This window comes from Eriocheir sinensis, chromosome 2 (genome assembly GCF_024679095.1).
Source record: "Eriocheir sinensis breed Jianghai 21 chromosome 2, ASM2467909v1, whole genome shotgun sequence".
Classification (NCBI taxonomy): domain Eukaryota; kingdom Metazoa; phylum Arthropoda; class Malacostraca; order Decapoda; family Varunidae; genus Eriocheir; species Eriocheir sinensis.
The window spans coordinates 23,108,207-23,130,706 of record NC_066510.1 but is presented as its reverse complement, the minus strand read 5'-3'; the positions used below and the strand labels follow the sequence as shown (position 1 = coordinate 23,130,706).

Here is a 22,500-nt window from a genome sequence, read left to right as displayed (position 1 = left end):
AGGAGGAGGAAGACTGCGATGGAATGATTCTCTGTTTTTCCCCGTAGTGTCGTCTGCAGCAGCTTGGTCTGGGGGACAGGAGTTAGGGAGATTGATTGGAGGGATTGATGAGGGAAACAGATGAGGGGAATGGATGATTGAGATTGACGAGGCCGGAGGGAAGTAGTGGCAGTTTTTAGGACCGAAAATTGGGAGCCGTTCTCCGTTCCTGTAGAGCAGAGGAAGAGGAGGGAAGGTGAAGCGGGAAAAGGGGAGATGAGGGCAAATATGCGCCTAGTAGAATCAGCGTAAGAGAGGGGCTGAACATATTGCTGTGAGAAATAAAATAAAAAAATGCTGCCGCTTCAAAAAGGAAAAGAAAAAAAATATGTGCATGAAGACGAATATTCATAGACATCGTCACAATGTAAATAAAGTCTGAGCCACAAACACACACACACACACACACACACACACACACACACACACACACAAGCCAACCTCTTCATACATACACCAACAGGAACTGGAAACTATGGCGCCAGAAGACAAGAATCTGCGTGCTGCCCTCCACAAAGAGCTTCCGGCGTGTCACACAGTAATCGGCGGCGGCGTGGTAATCACGGGCGTGAGTCATCGGGGTGAAGACCGTGTTTATGTATCGTGTTCTAGTTTTGCGAGACGCCCCCAGCAGCGCCTGAGCGGTAATATTAACACTCAGGTGCTTCTTCCCTCAGAAAGCAGAGGTAGCTATTCAGAAGCAGCAGCCTCCTCCGTAACCACAGAGGAGGACGTATTATGTAGAATTAGGGAACTTGTAATGGGGTACAAATGATGTGTGGCGCGGAGTGAGAGGCCGTGGTTAAATAACATTACTTCGTCCCCCATGACAAACGGGAGTCATTTAAGCTCCCTGCCTTTACCGCTCGTTTCACACCCAGACGTTGCATTAAGGTCTGGGTCAGAAGGTCGAGGAGAGTGAGGCAAACATGATCCAGAGTTGCCTTCGATGAACAATACGATGCAGCCAAACACTATTCGTAACGTTACACGTAGGGATGAACATAGATCATCAATAATAACGCTGAAACGGGATAAGCGCCAGGCAAACATATGCAGTATAACGTTACATAGGAAGCGATTATGCCGTTGCCTCTTGACAGATAAATAGGTCTGCAGGTCAAAAAGGTTCCAGGACAGGAAGGGGACTCGACAGGTGGGCAGACAGGAAGGTCGAGTGAAGGATGGAAAAGGCAAGCAGGTGAATAAAAAAAGGTGGCCCACCAGACAGGTCGACAATTAGACAGGTGGGTAGCCAGACGGGTACGTAATTAGACAGGTGGGCAACCAGACAGGTGAAGTGGCATCAGTGATAACCTCAGCTGTTTACGTTGTCTTGCACATCCTCTCTGACGGATCATTATTAAGCACGGTGGATATCACTGGGATTTACTCATTATAATTTCTGGAGTAATTAGAAGGAGCAGAACCATGAAGCATCTTGCCCTAACTGCACCCTCCCTACCTCGCAGAATCACTGTGATTAAATTAATATGCGCTATAACTTACGTTAATGACCCTCACTATCATAAGGAAACTAGGAACAAAGTGATTAAGGCTTCATGAGGTTCCTGTCGGGAGAACAACAAGCCCCCGAGCTCTTCTTCCACTCCGTGAGGGCGGGTAGAGAGGGAAAGGGGGGAGGAAAGACTAGGGAGACGGGACTACTGATGGCTGTATGGCGGGCCTTGGCAGGGTGATGGGCGCAGGGAAACAGGGTGGTGGTCAGGATCACGGACAGGGGCGGTTGCATTATGTGTGAGTTAAGATATGGGAATGTCTTATTAGCTATTGAAGTTAAGTAATTGTGTTGGCAGTGCGTTCTTAGAATTTCCATCCCTCAGCGATGTTGTCTTCAGGTAATCATTGTTTTACCTCCCTCTGACGGTAGTGAAATTTCCCTAAAACACATAAAGCACTTGTGATAACCGATAGAATGTGTAGGTACTATGATCAAACACACACACACACACACACACACACACACACACCTGCATAATCCTTTCCTCCGTCACGGCTGTCCTTGCTTTATTACCTCTGATGTGAATGATATGTGTCTGATTACAATGGCGCTGTTTGCTGCCCCTCGTAATGATCAGCTTCGCGTCGTTGTTGTTGTAGTGGGAACGATCCTTATGATGATTCTGCCCCGAGATAATTTGACTTTCCCGTCACTGCCGCAGAATAACAGAAAGTGTATCTTATTACGCGACGAGGCTGTATAAATATGCCAAAGGAGACGAGTGGTTATTTTCCCTCATAAAACAAGAGGATCATTGCCCCCTACGTCACCCTCCCCCTTGGCCTCCTCCCCTGGCCGGAAAGAATTACCGGAGGAACCTGTCATTTCCCCGCCGCATCTTCCCCCTCTTCCCGCACCCCAACCGTGAGCTGCCTGTGAGCTAATTTTTGGTAATTGCATCTTTTTAATTGTGGGGTAGAGGCTGCCGGAGAGCCGGTGATGCCGATGTTTGGAGGACGAGACGTGGGGGCGGGAAGGGAGCCGACGCCTTCTTGTCCGCCCGCCTTCTTCATTGCCTTCTGCTCCTCCTTCTTCGGTCATCGCTCTGTTTGGGGATACCGTCCGCTTGTTATTATTGTGTGTGTGTTCGTGTGTGTGTGTGTGTGTGTGTGTGTGTGTGTGTGTGTGTGTGGTTCATGGGTTGGTCAGATGTGTTTGTTTGTTTGTTACTCTCCTTCACGGTCATCATTTTTTTACCGGTGCCTTTTTCTGTATATGTCTGTCTATCTGTCGCTTCGTTTGTTTTATGTTTTTGTTTTTTGCCACTGTAGGTTTTCTCTCTCTCTCTCTCTCTCTCTCTCTCTCTCTCTCTCTCTCTCTCTCTCTCTCTCTCTCTCTCTCTCTCTCTCTCTCTCTCTCTCTCTCTCTCTCTCTCTCTCTCTCTCTCTCTCTCTCTCTCTCTCTCTCTCTCTCTCTCTCTCTCTCTCTCTCTCTCTCTCTCTCTCTCTCTCTCTCTCTCTCTCTCTCTCTCTCTCTCTCTCTCTCTCTCTCTCTCTCTCTCTCTCTCTCTCTCTCAAACAACGCTCCACGATAAATGTACAAGCTTGGATGCGAAATGTACACGGCGACAAAAGCAGCGGACGTGTATCGATGTTATTATCTGGCAAAACAAATGCAGCAGCAGCGGTGGATGGAGCTTTTGCAATACTCGCTGCAACAAAACAAGAATAGGAGTGCATCACCATTTAAAAACTTATTTTCGCTGCTGAAACAACATGAAAAATTGAGAAGTTGATGCTGACAAAGATTAATACATGCAGGCGATGTTAGAGAATTTCCATTTAGTCGTGCTGTGTCCGACGTTTTTGATATATGCATTATAGATGTCGCGGGAGTGTTGTTCATGGTGACTGCTCTCCCCACTCGAGGAGGGGCCGCCGCTCCTCCCACCTAATGCCGGCCACTCCCTCCCTCTCCCCCTCTTTCCTCTCCCTCCCTCTCCGTTCCCCTTCACTTTCGCTGCCTCCTTCCATGCCTCCCTCCCTGGTACACCCCCATCCCTCTCTCTTCCAAAGGCTTTTCGGCCGGGGACAACCTGGCCATCAACAAAATTCTACCTGAAAGCTTAGGAAGGCAGTTACCGCAGTCAGCCTTGATCCTATTGCTGCGATGCGACGTTTACAAATGTTTGCTCTTGTGTTTCCTCGGTGCAGGCCGCGCGCAAGACGCCGGCCATGCGCCAGCCTCGACTGTCGTGGTGGAACGAGACTCGGGAGAACTAGTGCAGCGTTTTGCTTCTTTTGCTCAAAGTATTAGAAATAGAAAAGTTGATTTCAAACGGATAAACACTTAGAAGTTTCCTTACGCATATGAATTTGCGAGTAGGTAATCCAAAGAATCAAACAAACAGTTTAATAAGTATATTCATTCCGATTTTGGATGATTTCTTGGATTTTCAAACGTGTAATCACGAAAAATTCCTTAATTTTGGTCAGTAAATCAATGAGATACTCTTGCGAGTAAATCAGTCACTTAACGTATGGTTATCCATGTTCTCTCTTCACTTCCTCGTGTGATTGCATATGTTCTCGAAAAAGAAACCTTTCAACAAGAAATATAGCAATGTTCTTGATCACTCTTCATGCCGGCGTCCGCACCACGCGCTCCAGCTGCGTTTGAGTCCTTGCAGGAGAAAAAGGAGGAGAAGGTGGAGGTAAAATATATGTCGAGGATAAAAATGATTGTGTAGGTACTGCATCAAATTACAAGGTCACCACTAAGATACACGATAAGTTCAAGACCACAAAATACCACTTTGCACAGTAACTATATATATATTTTTTCTTTAACACTAGAACTATGCTGCCAGACTGCCACATGTTCCTAGAATATTCAGGCGGTGGGCTGCCTGTTGTTATGCCAGGAAAAATTCGAAAAAAATGTTCACGGACTTGAAAACGTTCAGTTGAGCAATGTCAAAGTCGACAGTTTTGGTCTTAAAGACAGTTAACAAACAGAGACACGACGATCAGACAAGACCAACAAAAACACGGAGACAGAATCTGAAGAACGGTGTAGATTCACACACACAAAAAAAGAGGCAAGACACTGTTTCTTCTTTTCTTATTTTCATATTTCTTTGTCCACGTGTGTCGCACAGCTACAAACCATTATGCTCATACTCCTTCCATGTTTAGGCATTCACTGCGTATTGTGTCGTCAGCAGGTGCGCCTTTTTATCGCAAATATTAATCCTAGAGAGAGAGAGAGAGAGAGAGAGAGAGAGAGAGAGAGAGAGAGAGAGAGAGAGAGAGAGAGAGAGAGAGAGAGAGAGAGAGAGAGAGAGAGAGAGAGAGAGAGAGAGAGAGAGAGAGAGATTTCCTTTCAAAGTTCTGCGCTACCCGTTTATGGCTTGTCCTGTGGGGTCATTTAAGTGTTTATGTATTTACATAATTATCGCGTATGATGCTCATATGAGTTTATCGTTTGCTTGACAGCTGTCATCAGCTAAATTTGAAGGAAACCTATCGTTATATGGACTATTGTGTCTGCTTTGTGTAAATAATGTCGCGCAAGATTTTCTTTAGTAATGCCACATGACACTGAACTAAGAAAATAAGCCACTGAGTATAGTTACAGAGAACATTGTGGTTTGAATTAAATGATCCACAGTAAAAAATGAACACAACTTATGGAAAAGAACTGTCGATTAGATTTACGTCAACAGTTTTGAGACTCAACGACATGCTAGCTTGGTAACAGAGCATATCTATATTGATTCTTCACAAACCTAATATGAATTCATTTAATCACTACATAGTAGAAGACTCAACAATAGCACGAATTACAGCATACACGCAAAGAAAGAAAAATGTTTCGGAAGAAAAGAAAACTTATCTCATCAAGCGACTGATACTATTTCGAGTCACACGTAATGAGCCACCGTGGCCAAATAATCGATTATATATTTCACCCCCGAAAATGTGAGGCTGCAGATAAGAATGTGTTATGGCCAAATTGGTAATATCACTTACAGAATATTCTCCTCCGCCGCGACGTGCTCCAGCCTGTTTTTGTCGGCGGGGAACTGGTCTGCGGGAGCGAGAGAGTAATTGTCAGATCGCAAAGAGCAGGTGTGTGGCAAGGTTGATTATCTAAATGGCGGAGAGTCAAACAGGTGTGCGTTTGTGTGTTTGTGCTCTCTCTCTCTCTCTCTCTCTCTCTCTCTCTCTCTCTCTCTCTCTCTCTCTCTCTCTCTCTCTCTCTCTCTCTCTCTCTCTCTCTCTCTCTCTCTCCCGTGTGTGTGTGTGTGTGTGTGTGTGTGTGTGTGCGCGCGCACGTGCATGCGCGTGTGTATGTGTGTGTTTATTATTTTTTTGTGTGTGTCTGTGTGCGTGTTTTTCTTCATGTTTGGTTTCTCACCCATATTTATGAATGTGCACTCATGTACGTGCAAATAAGCACACGTCCTTATGTTACAAAGCACCTTGTAAGTTACTACAAGTACTGCTTGATATTACTAAATCAGTTAAGAAAATCCTTTTTTTTTTCTAATCGGCGAAATTTCTGTTCTGTTAGCTACCGACATATTATGGTGAACGTAAATTTATCTGCTGGGTACGTCTGCCACTCCTTTGGCTCTAAGCGATTACAGAAAATTGGTTAGCTGTGGTGAGGATTTGCCATGCCAATTGTAGCAGCAAGATTGTTGATGCTTGCTTTGGAAGTGGGTGGTTACTGAGGGTGTGGCATCGTAAATAATGGACACAACTGCTACACACACACACACACACACACACACACACACACACACACACACACACACACAGAAAAAGAGAGAGAGAGAGAGAGAGAGAACAGAAGTATTTAGTGCAACATTTGAACAAGTGTTTACCCGGCGAGGCTTGATGGATACACGACGAATACCTCCACTCTTCCTCTGTTATGACTCAAGGGCAAGGGAAGGGGTTAAAATAGACGCTGAAATATGAAAACATGGAAGAAAAATACTTATCTAAACGTACAATACTATGACTGCTACTTTTAATGTTGCTTGTTCTGTCTCTGCTGCTGCTACTGTTGTTATTACTGTTGCTGTTTTGTTTTGTTTTTAAATGTTGCCTATAGCGCTGGTAGGCTCTCTTGAGGGGTCTCTTTGGACGACCCCAGTCGTTAATGGCGCAGGTGAATTTTATTTATTGTGGCCGTTGTTTGCTGCCCCATGGTGCTCCACTTGAACGATGTCGCTGAAGTTAGGGTTGATTGATAATGTGGAGCATGTGGGTAATCTTCCACTACTCGGCGATGGTGGAGAATTGTCAGCGTGTTTATGGGACTCGAACCTAGGTCCTCGGGCTCATCATGCTGGCACGCTGACCACTCAGCCACCGCCTCCCCATGCTAATAGTGCTTATATCACTACTACTACTACTACTACTACTACTACTACTGCTACTACTACTTCTATTACGATTTGTACTACTTAAAAAAATACTGATAAACAATGATCAATATTTATTAGTTATAAAAAAAGAACTTGAAACCATCAATAATAATAATAATAATAATAATAATAATAATAATAATAATAATAATAATAATAATAATAATAATAATAATAATAGTGATAATTACAATAACAGCTGAAATAATAATATAAGTAACGATGATAATAATAATAATAGTGATAATTGCAATAATAGCTGAAATAATAATAATAATAATAATAATAATAATAATAATAATAATAATAATAATAATAATAATAATAATAGCTACAATAAAAGCATGTACCTGTTTCGAATTCATATTGCCAAGTATTACTTTCAGGAACGTTTTTCATTTCTATTTTCTATTCTTTTCATGTGTTTGTGTAGCTGATATTTTTTTCGTGGCAAAGTTTTCCATGTATTTTCCTGGTGCTTTCCTGGCTCTTGAACATCTGTGAGACTTTGGAATCTCTTATTTCCCCGCAGCATTTGTGTGATCACGTAGCACCAAGACAGATTACTCTTTTGTTACAGTGTCTACTTTAATATATCTCTCGTATCTGAAGTCTTCGAGAATGTACCCCTATGTTTAAAAGTATTCAATGGCTTTTATAGTTTCCCTTCTCGTTACGGTGTGTTTAAGAGCCCATAAATCGTGCGTGAAATCTCTTTTTGTTGTGGCTCCTACTTTTGGGTGACTTTTCAGTTTTCGTTGCTTGCACAGACACTTCAGTATTAAGGGGAACGTGAGAGCCTTAAATTTTGGGACGGGAAGTAATTTCTTTTATTTAGTGGCACTTCACAGTTCGTCCCTCCGTTTACCGCGGCCGTGGATCAAGGTATTGGTTGATCCACGTCTGATGTTGCTGATTGTTGGCTGATCTTTATGGCTCGGCTAGAAAGCTTTATGGGTCTGTGGCCAAATATAATTCACCAACTTTTTTTTATTTCTTTTTTTTTTCAACATGGTGTAACGTTTTCATACATGTATACGATAGTTTTTGTAGTTATTTTTATGTGTGAGAATGATGCATGTATGTACGGATGGCTGAAGTATTTTTTTTTTTGTTTGTTTTTTTCACATGTTTATTTGAAGTGTATTTTTTATGTGTTTTGTTTGTTTGTTTTTTGTTGGAACTTTCTTTTGGACGGAGGCTTTTGAGACCGTGTCGGAGTAGCACACACTTGCGTGCGTGTGAGGCGATGTTTGTTTATTCGTATGTTTCCTTGATCGTTTGTTTGAGTGTTGGTTGGTTTGTTCCGCTGCATGTATCAGACCGTGTTTGTTTTTATGTATGTATGTTTATTTACTGTTTTTTTTTTTTTTTACTGTGTGCATGTGCGCGCACGTGTGTGTGTGTGTGTGTGTGTGTGTGTGTGTGTGTGTGTGCGCGCGCGCGCGCGTGTGTGTCGCCGGTGCTCCTAACAAGCTCTCGCCGCTCGGGCAAGACGGCGGCGGCGGCAGCGGCGACCGCTGCGGCTTGTTCTTTCCCGCTCCTGCTGTCTCTTGCAGGTGGCGGCCCCGAGCCTCCCTCCTGGGGCGGCGCGCAGTCCTGGTCCGCTGGCGGGAGCGCGCGATGCACGCAAGCCCGATATATCAAAAATATTATTGCGGAAATAAGCGTTTGAGTTTCCGGCGGTAATTTACTGCCAGGCGTCCCCCTTACCATCCCGCCATTAGTGGTCGGAAATTATGTCTAAAAATATGTATTCCTTCTCATACCTGTCCGGGCCAATTACGACGTGCATTTTAGTGAAGTAATTGCCTGGCGAGTTACGGGGAGGCGTCAGCTGGCTGTCAACCGCTGCCACCAGGCGGGTCGTCAGCCATCACGCCTGCCCGAGTGTCTTTTTAATCTCACGGTATAATTTGACGATCCTCTTCGTTTCCTTTCGTTGCATGATAACACGAATCATGGACTGAATTTGTACAGTACAGGAGGAAACTAAAATTGTTTCCAAGATTATTCATACTGCTAATACCCTACATTCTGTTTCTTCTGCCACTCTACTACTACTGCAGCTGTTGCTGTCGTGGCTTCTGCTGCTACTGCTATTGTTACCACCACCATCACCATGACTACTACTACTACTACACCTGCACCCTTCAGGAATGATCCACAATTAAACCTCGTCTTCACGCATTACTAACATGCTAATCTCGAATTCCTATTAAGCCGCTTTCTCCAGCTAAACGGACCCTAATGAGGCTGACTCGTCCAGTGGCTGCTAATCACCAAGACAGGAGTGCCCCGAGAGGCCCTCCGCCCCCTCCCTTCCCCTCGCCATGGCCCGCCTTGCTGAGTGGTGCCGGGCGCTCTTAAGTGGCCTAGTTTCGCTGAATTGTTTTTAACGTGTATTATAATTAAATGGCACACACCTTCTTGCATGCAGCTGACTTGTAATGGTGCCCGGCTGCCATACTTCGCGCGCGGGTTCGTTCTTTCAGGGTGTGCAGTGGTGTTTTAAGGAGTGTATTTTCTCTCCCTCTAGTCGTTCTGGGCTATTTTCCGCGTTATGGGAGGCGAGAGCAGCGGCGGTAATGGAGCGCACATTACAAGGACATACTCTGCTCCGTGACTCTGCTGCGAGAAACACCTGTCCGGTATAAGTTGCTTCTTGTGTCGATTATTAAGCTCTAAGTGCAGTGTTAGTTACCGGCTCGTCCCGCCCCAACCCTGCCTCGACCCCGCCTCGCCCCGTTCCGCCCCGCCCCGCCCCGCCCCGCCCCGGCCGCAAGAATCAATACAACGAAGTTCGGTGCTGTGGGGCAAGACTCCTCTTACCCCTCCCGCCTCCTCAACCTCTCTTACCGCTGCCTGGCGCCCCCTCCCCCCTCCACCCCTCCCCCTCCCCTCCTCCTTCGCCCCGGGCTGCTCCACATTCTTACGGAAGTTGGTGAAGATTTAGTAAACCTTCTGGTGTTTACGTTAAGCAGCCAACAGGATATATAACAAGCTATTTGTCTAAAAGTGTGTGATACAAATGCTGTGTATACCGATTTCGTTTATCCATTCAATACGTACATTCACTAACCCTCCACCAAACCGCCTTTTTTTTCCCCTCAAGATTATGACTTTTATCAGGGTTTTATGCCGTGTTCGATTTCCAAAGTTTGTTGATGGCTCTTAACGTCTTGAGGACACTTTAAGAAAATGAGGACACTTCACATGGCTTTCATCTTTAAAAGTTGGCCGCTTTCAGGTCCCTAAAAACTTAAGTCCCGAAGACCTACGATGGAAAGGACTCGCGAATGGGGCGCCGAGGAGTGAATTAGAGGTGGAGTTTTTGGCCATACGGAGGAGATTTATATTGAGAGAGAGAGAGAGAGAGAGAGAGAGAGAGAGAGAGAGAGAGAGAGAGAGAGAGAGAGAGAGAGAGAGAGAGAGAGTTTCTTTGTTATACCCCACCCTGCTTTATTCGTATTTACACTCTTCATTTTTATATATATTTTATCTAACTTTTTTTTTCTTTTCTCCGTCCTCAGGTACGTAGGATGAGTACCCGGCGCGGCACCTTCTTGGAGCTCCTGCAGGTTTGTGGTGTCTCTTGCCCTCCCTTCCCTTCCCTTCTCGCTGTCTCCCTCTCTTTCTTCTCTCTTTTCTTTCCTCGCCGCTCTCGCCCCCTCCCACCCTCCTCCCATTCCAGGTAACTCGCTCGCTCTTTTCCGTCTTTCTTTTTTTTTGCTATTACGTTTCTCTTTCTCCCTCCCCTTTCCCTTTTATTTAGATTGATATTCTTTTCATCGTCCTTGTTCTTCTCTTTTATTTATGTTTCTTTATACTCCTCTTCCTTTTTTTCCTCCTACTCCTCCTCCTCTCGCTCTTCCTTGTTTTTTCTTCTTGTTTTTTTCAGCATTTTCTTTTTTTCTCCTTTTTCTTCTTCTTTTTCATCCTTTTCCTCTTTTCTTCTTCTTCTTCTTCTTCTTTTTCCTCTTCTTCTTCTTCTTCTTCTTCTTCTTCTTCTTCTTCTTCTTCTTCTTCTTCTTCTTCTTCTTCTTCTTCTTCTTCTTCTTCTTCTTCTTCTTCTTCTTTTTCTTCTCATCTTTCCTTCCGTGTCTTCTCAGTTTCCTCTTCCCCCTCTACTTCATATTCCTTGGGTTCTCCGGTCTCCTTTTTTCCCCTTCATTTCTTTACTCAGTGGTCGTTCCCTTTACCACCTTATCTACTTACCTCGCCATAGATTTGCTCTCCGTCCCATCTTTCCCCTCTATTTTTTTCCGCAACTTCCTTCCTCCCCCTGTCATTAACCTTTCCTTTCACCTTTACAGTCTTCCCTCCCCTTCCACTTTCATTATCGTTATTTTAATGTTTAGCACAATTTATCTTGCATCTCTGTGAACTATTGTATGACGCACAAATTCGTTTATATAGAGATCGTTGCTGTGAAAATCGTGTTCACTATTTTTTTTTTTTTGGTACCCGTTCCGTATGTTGTTTAGTTTAAGTAATATATTGACGTTCATTAGTTACTCCTGTTGGGTTGTTATAGCGGGGAGGAGGGTGCGAGGAGAAGGTTGCTGTACTCAGTGGGTTAAAGTGGTTGAGTACAGAGTTAGCTTCTGTTTGATTGCAACCAAAAAGGCGTCTGAGTATCAAGTATATGTTTTAACTTAACTGCCACTTTTGATATACTTTAATTTCAATGTTCACCAAGCGTTCACTCATGTTATACTATGAACTATTTTGTAAACAAACTGTGTACGTGTAATTTCTTTCAACAACACCTGCGAAAACACTTGATCTCCCTCCACCACGCGACCATAAACACATCCAAAAACAGCGGGGGGTTCAGCGGTCCCCTCGCGGCGCACCCCTCCAGGCACATCCTGTTAAGTCATGTTATCTAGCCCCTCCATAATTTGCGCTCGCTACCTTCCAAAGTACTTATCATCCTTGTAATACGCGTATCCTGTTACGTGTGGGCGTCACAAATTCTTCAGAAATAGGAGGATGATTGACTGCTCCTGCGTCGATAATTTGCGTCGGTACAATGCTGATTTTAATTAGATAATGAATGGTTCCTCTAAGCTAGACACACCTGGCGTTGCTATCCTTCAGGATCTGAGTTTATTGCGTAAAGAGCTCGCATCAATCTCCCACCTGAGTTGCAAGGGAAAGTGTGTATCATAGTAATGCAATTTTCTAATACTCTTCTAATCATGGAGATTCATTTCTGTGCTGCAACTTATATCATAGTTATTAATGCTGTGAAAGAATCCTTTTCACCACTTTGTTTTTTATGCCAACCAAAATGAAACGTGATTTATACATCTCTCTGATCGCCAAAGTTTTCATGTTTGCACTTTTGAATTGTTTTCGTTGAATCTCAAAATTTACGTTAACCATGAGCGTATGTCCTCATTATTTATTTGCCATTGTGTGTTTCTGGATGTTAGGGTCACACACACACACACACACACACACACACACACACACACACACACACACACAGATTGCATAATTAATACGCCTGGACACTCAGGGGACCTCAGTTCGACACTCGAGGTCGGACATGATGGGATGAGATTTGCTGTAAGTCCCTCCGTGGCGGGCGGGAGCGGAAGGCACCTCTGTGTGCGAGACTCGATGTCTTGATGGCTCTTCTGCAGTAAGACGTGTACGGCTGCCCCGCCCCGTTTGCCCCATTCCGCTTAGCCGTTCCACCTCGCCCCGCCCGCCCCGCTCCACACGCCGGCCGCACTCATCCCATCGCGGGGCGCGGCGGCCCGACCCAATCTATGGTGAGGCTCTTGTTCCTGGCCTGCTGCTATTTTTCGGGGCCTCCACCCTCCCTCCCTCCCCCCCTCCCTCCTGCTCTATTGTTCCACTCATATTCCCCCTCCTGTTGCCCTCCCTTCACCCCCTCCCATTTTCCCGCTGCAATTTCCCCCAGTCCCTCCCTCCCGTGCTGAATAATTTGAATATAAATTGTTTTGTGATCCTGGTGGATACTGTTCACTGCAACACACAGTAAATCGACTTTTATTGAAGAGAAATGTATAATATGGAAATGTATAATCCTGTAGCCAATATATATATATATATATATATATATATATATATATATATATATATATATATATATATATATATATATATATATATATATATATATATATATATATTATGTATTGACCTGTTTTCCAAGTCATAACACTTAGGCTTACATGATCAGGAGGATGTATCTGTGAAGGCATTATCGTCTCTAACATGTGGGTGATTAGGGTGCTGCACCTCACGCTGCGGCGGCGGCGGCGGGGATGTCCAGGCCGAGAGGAGAGGCCGGTGGCGGCAGCGGCGGCTAACACTGCAGACCCGCCGCCTATCGCATGCTGCCACGCACACCTTTACATCTGGGTGGGAACAGAGCCCATCACCTGAAGCTCGCGTGCTCTTCTCTTGTTTCCTTTTTTCTTGAATACTCATGGTACTAAGTTTACGTTTTAACATAATTTCATTCTCTCTTATGAGTACGTGCCGAAAAGTTTCGTTTTGGGTGAAGAGGCTACAGTTGAGAGTGACGATGGCTTAAGGTCAAATCGTTTTTGTGAAGAATCTAAGACTTTTTCACCTACATTAGTGGTGCAAGTATCATCCTTCCAACGGTTTATTAGATTATCAATCATACATCATATATTAAAATATGTATATATATCTAGATTGTGTTTAAAATAAATAAATACCATGTTTCCGAAAGACATTTGAAAAAAGTGTGTTGTGTGTGTGTGTGTGTGTGTGTGTGTGTGTGCACACACACACACACACACATACATACATATATACGTCTGCTCATAGATACGTATATGTTCATATATATTTATAAGCGTCGGAGAAAATAATTTGCTTTTACTGGTAATTGCACACTACATCAGCAATTTTATTTTTATCGACATCTCTTCTAGGCGCGGCGAACTAATAATGTTTGTGCTCGTTTTCTTTAGTTAATTTTTCTTTCATGATGTGGTGAAGCGGCGAAGTGGCAAGGGTGTATTAGGGGACTTGTGATCCCACAGAGTGAAGAAACACGGTGAACGGAATAAGAGGAGGAGGAGGAGGAGGAGGAGGAGGAGGAGGGTATATTGAAGGAGAGGAGACGGAAAAGAAGAAGAAACCAAAGAGGATGGTGAGGTGGAGGAACAGGATGGAGAGCAGCATTAAGAATAGGAAGAAGAGGACGAGAAGGAGAAGACAAAGCAGAGAAAATTTATAAATAATGTCGAGTGATTGTAAGTCGCTTAGTGAACGCCGGCTCGGAGGAACAAGCTGATTCTGGAGCAAAATCACAATTATTTTCTCACGAGAAGACGCAACCGGCTCTTTCTTGAACGGCTGCTGAATGAACGGATCCTGACGTGAACGCGGACCCAGGCACGGAAATGAGTCTGGTGATTATTTTCTTGTTCTTCCAGGAACCTTTTAACACAAGGAGCGAATGGAAGCGAGCGAGCGACAGAGAGCAAAGAGAGAGAGAGAGAGAGAGAGAGAGAGAGAATGGGTAACAAGAAATATTGATTCAAATAAGGGCGTGTCACTGTAAATCGAGATCCTTTACTGGTCGGCATGAAGATCAGGCTCACAATTCTCACGCCCGCCAGACCAAGACAACACAGCGGCCGACACTCTTTTCTGCCGCTCAGACTTCTATGTTTTACTCTACTGGCGTTCACGCACATCATTAAAGTCACCTGTAATATGTTTGAATCTCCCGGACACGTAATTAAATAAACTGAGTCTTTTGTTACTGGCGCTGATTTTCTATAAATGTCCTTTTTTTATGTCTTTTTTTTTCCGCTCGCCAGGAGGAAAACTAATTTGAAGCGCATTATTTTTTTTATTTCGTACGGTTTTTCTTACCTGTGTTCAGAAGGGGGAACTGAAAGGTATTAAAAATGAATGAGAGGAAATTACACGAGGCTTATATCAGTGGTGAGTAAATGATTAATTTGTCTGTCTGTGTGTCTGACTGCCTGTCAATCTCTGGCGCTCTGCCTTGTAGTCTTCCTAACTGTCTGTTTATGTGTATTAGTGTACGTATGTATGTCTCTGTTTCTGTCTTCTCTGTCTGTCTATCTGTCTTTGCAAATGTGTTGTCTATCTGCCTTTATTTAGATCTGTCTGTCTATATCTGTCTTTGTTTGCAGTGTCTTTGTCTTTGCATAATCTGTCTGTCTTAAATCACTGTCTGTTTTTGTCTATCCGTCTGCCCGTCTGCTTTTTCTTTTTGTCAGTGTTTTCAATTTTTCGTCTTTGTTTTTATGGCTGTCTTATTTCTCTCTCTCTCTCTCTCTCTCTCTCTCTCTCTCTCTCTCTCTCTCTCTCTCTCTCTCTCTCTCTCTCTCTCTCTCTCTCTCTCTCTCTCTCTCTCTCTCTCTCTCTCTCTCTCTCTCTCTTTTTTGGTATGCACAAAAAATCGCAGTTTTCAATTCACGCGTCTTTCCCGCCGCCTCGCGTTAGACTCTGCCAACCTTCCCCTCTTTTTTTCCTTTTTGTTTGCAGGTTTTCTATAATTCATGGCTGCTGGGGCCGTGCAGTCGTTTATTGGTCTCTGGTTTGTTATTTATTGCGGCTTAATTGGTGGTGCGGGAAGGTCTTTTTTTATCCCCTTTAATGTTTATCCCTTTGACTGGAATCGATCAAAGGTATCATTAGGCCTGATGCAGCCCGATCTGTTGTCTTTCGTATCTGTTTTTCTCTCTGTTAATGGAGACACGATTTGGAGTTCTCCTATATCTTTGGGAAAAGAAAGAAAAGAAATGAATGAAAACAGAGGGATGGGACATTGAAATATATCTGGAAGGGTGGAATAATGGACGAGAGAAGGAAAAGATATGTCCGTAATTTAAGGAAAGGCAGACGGAAAGGTTATTTCTATGTTTGTTTATATTTCTTTTGACTTGAGAAATTCATTCTTTTAAATTTCGTGGGACGTGCGACTTTTTTTAGGTCATGGTATTAATAAAAGCTGGTAAAGAATAAGCGACTCTCACGGAAGGTGTGCCGACGGTATAACACAAAGGCGTGTATTACCAAGGCATAAAGTCACTATTGCCTTCTCTCGCCCTCTACTGCGTTTTTCCCTGCGCCTTGTCCGTGAAGCCTCGCCGGCCAGTCCCACCAACTGTTCCTCGTCCGCCTTGCGCACTTTACCCTTCATAAGATAATAGATTTCATAAGCCCTCCGCCCCTACCCTCCCCCTCCTGCTTTTTTGTGTGTGGGCCGGGCCGGGAGACAAATAGGGCGATATTGGCATTTGACAGGGAGCGTGAAACGACCCTAACGAGGACAAATGTCGCACCAAGCAACTGTTCCCAGGCCTGGATTGGAGTGGCTGGCTGCCGGCCGGTACGGGTCTAGGAGGAGGAGGAGGAGCAGGAGGAGGACGATGACAATGACGATGACGACGATGCGGACTACAATTGTTTAAAGAAATAAAATTTAAGCTAAAACTTTAGGTGACTTTTAAAATAACTGTCGTTGAATGTGATAGGAGAAATGAAGAAAATACGTGAAAGTTGTAGAGGGAAAGAATACAGAATATTGTTGCAGGGTGAGGGAAAGCTTGGTTAAAAAATCATGTAATTATGTTTATTACTCTGTATATAAATATGTGCATAGGCGTATTTATATGTTGATAAAAACAAATTTATTGAATGGTCTTATACCATATGAAACGTGACAGATGAACAGCTTCATGACACTTCAAAAACTGAAATATCTATATCGCCGCTTGGTCATGTGGTTATCCCTCAGCAGGGGGGTGAGGGGAGGGCCAGGCCACGGCGCTAAGTCTGGCGACATAGTAGCGAGGACTTTAGTAAGTTCACCTGAGGGCCGGCACCCTGGGCGGCACAGAAAGGCTGGTAGAGGGGAGGGGCGAGGAGGGAAGCGGGTATGGAGGCCCAGGGCTTGTGGGATAATTAGCGTGGCTGTGAATGGCATTAGCGGAAGGGGAGGGCCGGCGTGTCCCTTCTGTGTCCCTTCTCGCTGCCCCTCGGTCCTCCCGGCCACCCTTCCCCCCCGTCTCTCCCTCCCCACCGTGGCCACGGAAGCTGGGGTGACACTGGTCTCCTGCCCGGCGGCCTCACACTGCCTGATTGCCGGGCCCATAGGAACCCTCGGAAAGTCTATTGACTACGCATTTTTCACCGAAAATTGAAACTCCTAACCTCGAGCCATCTCAAAGCAGTGAGACTGATTGCTCAGCGCGCCAGAGAAAAACTGAAAATAAAATATTGATAAAAACGGAAAATATACTAAATGTGAGAGGCGTTCGTGAGCTTTATGCAACATGCAACTATAAAATGTGGTTTCAGAATTTTATTTCAATAGCACTTGAGAGTAATTAAATTTTAAGTTATAGTTAATTCATATATTCTACTCTTCCACGTTTACTTTTTAACATTTAAATACTCATCGCGTTATTTCAATATTCATACATTGCAATTTACCTCTGTTAAGGAAAAAGCAGGACAACTTATGTATAACTAAAACTACTTATATGAAATTGTTGTGATGCACAAGTTGAGGCGCAACACACTGGTACAGGAGGAAAGCAAGATGCCTTGACAGTTTCCCCAACTACTAACAGTTGCTGATTATATTCATAAACCTGATAATTGATTTTTTATAATGATGCAAGAGGAATTAAAAAAAAATTAGTCTGCAATATTTTTTGATGCGTCAGGTAATATGGCGTGATTTCGATCGAGGGCAAAATGAGAATAAAACCTCTACAGAATAGTATTACTGCCATGAGAACTAACTTTATATCATGCCTTCAGAGAAACGTTTAATTTATCTTCGTTACGCTCATACAACTACCTTCTCATTTCCGTGAAATCCTAACCTCACTGACCTCGTAAGTTCTTCCCGTAGCCAGCCAACGTCCAGTAAAAACACTCGTAACATACATAACTATGCTTGCACCGTATTTATGATCACATCGGAAGGGAAAATATACGAGCGATATTGATGTTCGTATTATTTATTGTAATTGACGATAATGATGATGGTAACGATGCGAAAGGGAGCGAGTAGTACTGTTGTGATAATAATTGTGATGAATCAGAACAGTAACTTGTACTAAATCTAATATGTTAAAATAATAGTTTTGCATTAAACTTACACATTATACAAGCGATACCAACAAGTAAAAAATAAGAAACAGAGAGCTTCCATGAGAGAGAGAGAGAGAGAGAGAGAGAGAGAGAGAGAGAGAGAGAGAGAGAGAGAAAAAAGAAAGAAGAAAGAAAAAAAGGAGGGAGAGAGGGCGGGGGAAATAACGGAGAAATGAAAAAGAAAGAAAGGAGTAAAAAATATGAAAAAGAGAAAGAGAGCTTGGGGCAGAGAGAGAGAGAGAGAGAGAGAGAGAGAGAGAGAGAGAGAGAGAGAGAGAGAGAGAGAGATGACACTGATGCACACCAAAACCTGCAGAATAACCGTACGAACTTCTAAACTCAACTGAGACGAGGTATATTTACCATTCTTAAGTATTCTCTGATGATTATGCTCTTTCTTTCCTTTCTAAAAAAAATTCGAGTCATTAAATAGTCACCACTGATTTCAATAAAGTATTTTCCATATTAATGTTTTGCAAGGAGGTTCGACTGACGTGTTTTTATCAGATTTTTAGCTCGCTGTTTTGACGAAAGCGTTTAGAAATTTAATTAATGCAGCTCTAATTTTTTTTCACTGCAGTTTTCTTACGTGGAATATATAATTGCCTTTATTCACCCGAACGAAGCACACACTCACGCCCTTTTTTATCTTGTCGGCATCGAGTAACTCTATTCCGTACAAACTTATTTATATGTAACTTTGTCAGTATAGGCAATATTGAAAGAACACTATCAACTATAGCAACAATAGCAACGGTAGTCTTCGTAAACATTTTTTTTTATCTTTCGTCATGCGGTAAAAAAAAAATTACAGATGCAAACCAAAAAAACATCCATACGTATCTTCATAAAATCTGCAACAAGCTCTTCACTCTTCATTGCCCGCCGGATCAGGATTTACTTTTATATATGCATGAGATATGTACGTATTATGTATTTCATTTTTTCGGACGTGGAATATATACTGGAATTTCAGGCCGGCACATTTAATTTAATTGAATTTCCTCGATCGCTCTACCGCTGTTGTTGGCGACGCATTGTAACACAGGGGCGTGAAAGCTAAAAAAAATATTAAATAAATAAATTAATGCATCAATAAAAAAGAGCCCTGCGGTATTTACTCATTCATTTTTTATTCACCATCGAATATTCAAAGCCGTAGACATCCGTTACCTATCATTCAACAGCCGTCATCGCCGCCACCTTCTTCTCCTCATTCTCTCCTCCTCTTCCTCCTCCTTCCCCTCCCCCCCCCCCCTTCCTCCTCCCTTGCCTGGAAACTCGAGCACCTGAAGGCAAAGAAGAGAAAGAAAGCGAGAGGACAAAAAAATGAAACTGAGCCTACGTCCAGAGAGAGAGAGAGAGAGAGAGAGCACACAAAAAATGAAACTGAGCCTACGTAGAGGTGGATGAGTGTCCAGCGAAGCGGTAATTGGAGCACAAAGGAACATGTTTCAACTCTCTCTCTCTCTCTCGCTCGCTCTCGTTCTCGCTTTCGTTCTCTCTCCCTTCCCTCCACATCAGTGTTCCCAGAACTCCTCCCGTGGTGCTTGCGAGGTAGTTAGCCGGGCACAGCAAGCAGGGAGGCAAACAAACAATAATTAGATATCAAGCTACTGCAAGGCGAAGGGAAGTCCGTCATGTGTATCCTGCTTAATAAAACTTCTTCCCCGATAGATACGGTTATAACAATGCAAAGTAAAATGACGTTCCCAAAAAATCGATCCGAGAATAAAAAAAAGGTGAAGTACAAACCGGAACAACCTATTAAAAAAGCGAAAGTACTCCCCTTCCACGAAAAAAAAGGTAATCTCTTCTTCCTTTAAAAAAAAAAGAATGTATCCTAAGCCGAGTCCCCTTCCGCCGGCTGCCAATAGGCTTAGGCTGAACAGGTAGGAAAGGGGTGGGAACAGCTCGGCCGCTACGAGGCTGGGAAAATACTTCTAATTGAATTCCTGGGCCCAACTAAAGCTATATACAAGGGTTCTTAGTGCCGTGGGTAAGTCTCTCTCTCTCTCTCTCTCTCTCTCTCTCTCTCTCTCTCTCTCTCTCTCTCTCTCTCTCTCTCTCTCTCTCTCTCTCTCTCTCTCTCTCTCTCTCTCTCTCTCTCTCTCTCTCTCTCTCTCTCTCTCTCTCTCTCTCTCGCTCTCTCTCTCTCTCTCTCTCTCTCTCTCTCTCTCTCTCTCTTATTACTTTTTTCTCATATTTTCTACGACTACCACCACTACCACTTCCACCAATTCGTCCAGTGATACAACTAATAGTTGCTACTACTACTACTACTACTACTACTACTACTACTACTATTACTACTACTATTATTACTACTACTACTACTACTACTACTACTGCTACTACTACTGCTACTTCTACTACTTCCGGAGCTGAAGAAGTAAAAGGAAATCTTTCATTTTCACTTCGCGTATCTTCCTCACCAAGCCAGGCACTTTGCGTATTTTTTGTTCGTGTTTATTTTCTCAGTATATCATAACTATCTAAATGCATGTAACATATATCCAGAACTCCGATATATTTTGGAAAACATGTAGCTCTTAAGAAAAGTAATTCGGAGCATGTCTATCTGGTAATGTTGATAATGAAATCATAAGTAAAAGTGTATGTGCCGCATCATCCACACCCCTCAATCTGTTCCTCTGCAGTACTGACAAAGTCGCGCTCACTCAGGAGGGGTCACATAAGCAGGGCGGGAAGTGTCGCCAGCATGAGGGGCCCGCACTTGCTGCTCCTATCCCCACTCCCTCTCCCCTCTACTACCTTTCCTGTCCAGCCCCTTAACATGCAGTCTCTTCCGCTCGATAAAAAGCCTACCTACAGCCCTCGTAAACAGGCTGCGGCAGGAGCAGGTCGCGTGCGCCCCTCTCATAATATTATAGGCTTACAGAATTAGTCTCCATCCCCATCTGCATACACGAGCCATGCCTATTTGCATACAAGCAGCGGGGTAGGCCTAGGTGCATTGTGGCCCCGGCCGTGCGCCTCATTTGAATATGCAGCCAGCGCGTGACCCCCACACGAACAGGTAGACCCAAACATCCTGTCTGACTTCTCTCTCCCTCGCCCTTCCCCCTGCCTCCATACACCGCTTCCCGTCCCTTTGAATGGGAGGATGTCTTTACTTCCTGTTATTTTAGGGAGGCAATAATATCAAACAATAATCTGCGCAAAGCAAGCTGATTTTACGTGGTTTCGTGATGAGTCGCAAGCTATTTCGGCGCACGGCCTGGACTGAGGCACTAAGCTTAACTACTGCATGAGGCATAACGTGTCGGTGTTCCTGCCCTGATGCCCCGTCATCCCGTCCAACCGGTGAGGGAAGTGCACTCGCGCGACTGTCGCGCGAACAGGTAGTTCCAGGTGACCCGGGCGATCTCATATATTTTTTTCCACCCCGGCGCCAGGTAATATAGCTCTTTCTTCCAAAGGTGTCGCCGCGGCCTCTCTATGGGTGGCGCCGGACAGGAAGATAAAACCTGTCACCAGTTCATCTGCCCGTGGGCCTGGCGGGCAGGGCAGGTTGTGCGTGAGAACCCGAGGGCTGTTCTTTAGAGTGGTAGGAAGAAGGGGAGTGGTGAGCGATGACGCCGTTGCTCTGGCGGTGCATTAAGGCCTTGCTGCAGGGAGTCCTCTGCCTGTGTCCCCTCCCATAGCCGCCGGCCATCACCGGCGTGGCCCTCGCCCATAGGAGAACTTTTTGTAACACATTTTAAGAGCAGGTTGCATCTAGACAGGTTTGATTTATTCTGTTCCCCTCTTTTCTTTCGGCTTTTCTTTCAGGGCATTCTGCGCCCCTGTGCGGGCCAGGGGGCAGGTGGCCGCAGACCCCAAAGGGTACCCTCCGTACCCGCTTCTTTACCCCTTAATACCGAAACAACCCTATGCCCGCCCGATCTGACCTTTTTATTGTTAATGTATGTGTGAATCTGCTGCCCATTCTTGGACACCGCGGCTCTGCTCCGGATGGCGTCATTCACTCTTCCCCGCGGCAGGCAAGATCCGATCCTAACCACAGGCACACAAGGGCCACACCCCCTTCCTTTAGGCACCCTCAGGGAGACCCTTTACCCAGCCCCCCAATCGGTCAAGTAATGCAATACGATGGTACGTACTTGTGAGTGGAATACCAACAGCCCAACACCCTACTTTTCGCCCCTTTGCTCACTGCTCGTAGAGGCTAATATGCCGACCCGCTGGGGGAGGGTTAAGGTTTCTTTGTGGCAAGTGGTGGTAGGACTCCCAGTGAGGGTCGGAGGGGAGGAAGGAAGGATATGGGAGGAAAGGAACGGGTGAGCTCAGGCGCTTCTGGCCCGGCCCAGCGGTCGCTAAGTTTTCTATTCTTTATCACAAGAAGCTTCCGCCTGGCTCATCAACT

The 22,500-nt window shown here is 44.4% G+C and overlaps 1 protein-coding gene across 1 annotated transcript in view; it reads left to right on the top strand.

Moving 5' to 3' along the window:
• Nucleotides 1–22,500, top strand: part of LOC127001478 (zinc finger protein rotund-like) — a 261,691-nt gene that overhangs the window by 50,357 nt on the left and 188,834 nt on the right. Inside the window, exon 2 of the mRNA XM_050866049.1 lies at nt 10,478–10,525. Within this exon, the coding sequence (XP_050722006.1) occupies nt 10,487–10,525 (39 nt within the window). The 5' untranslated portion in view covers nt 10,478–10,486. The remainder of the gene's footprint in view (nt 1–10,477; nt 10,526–22,500) is intronic.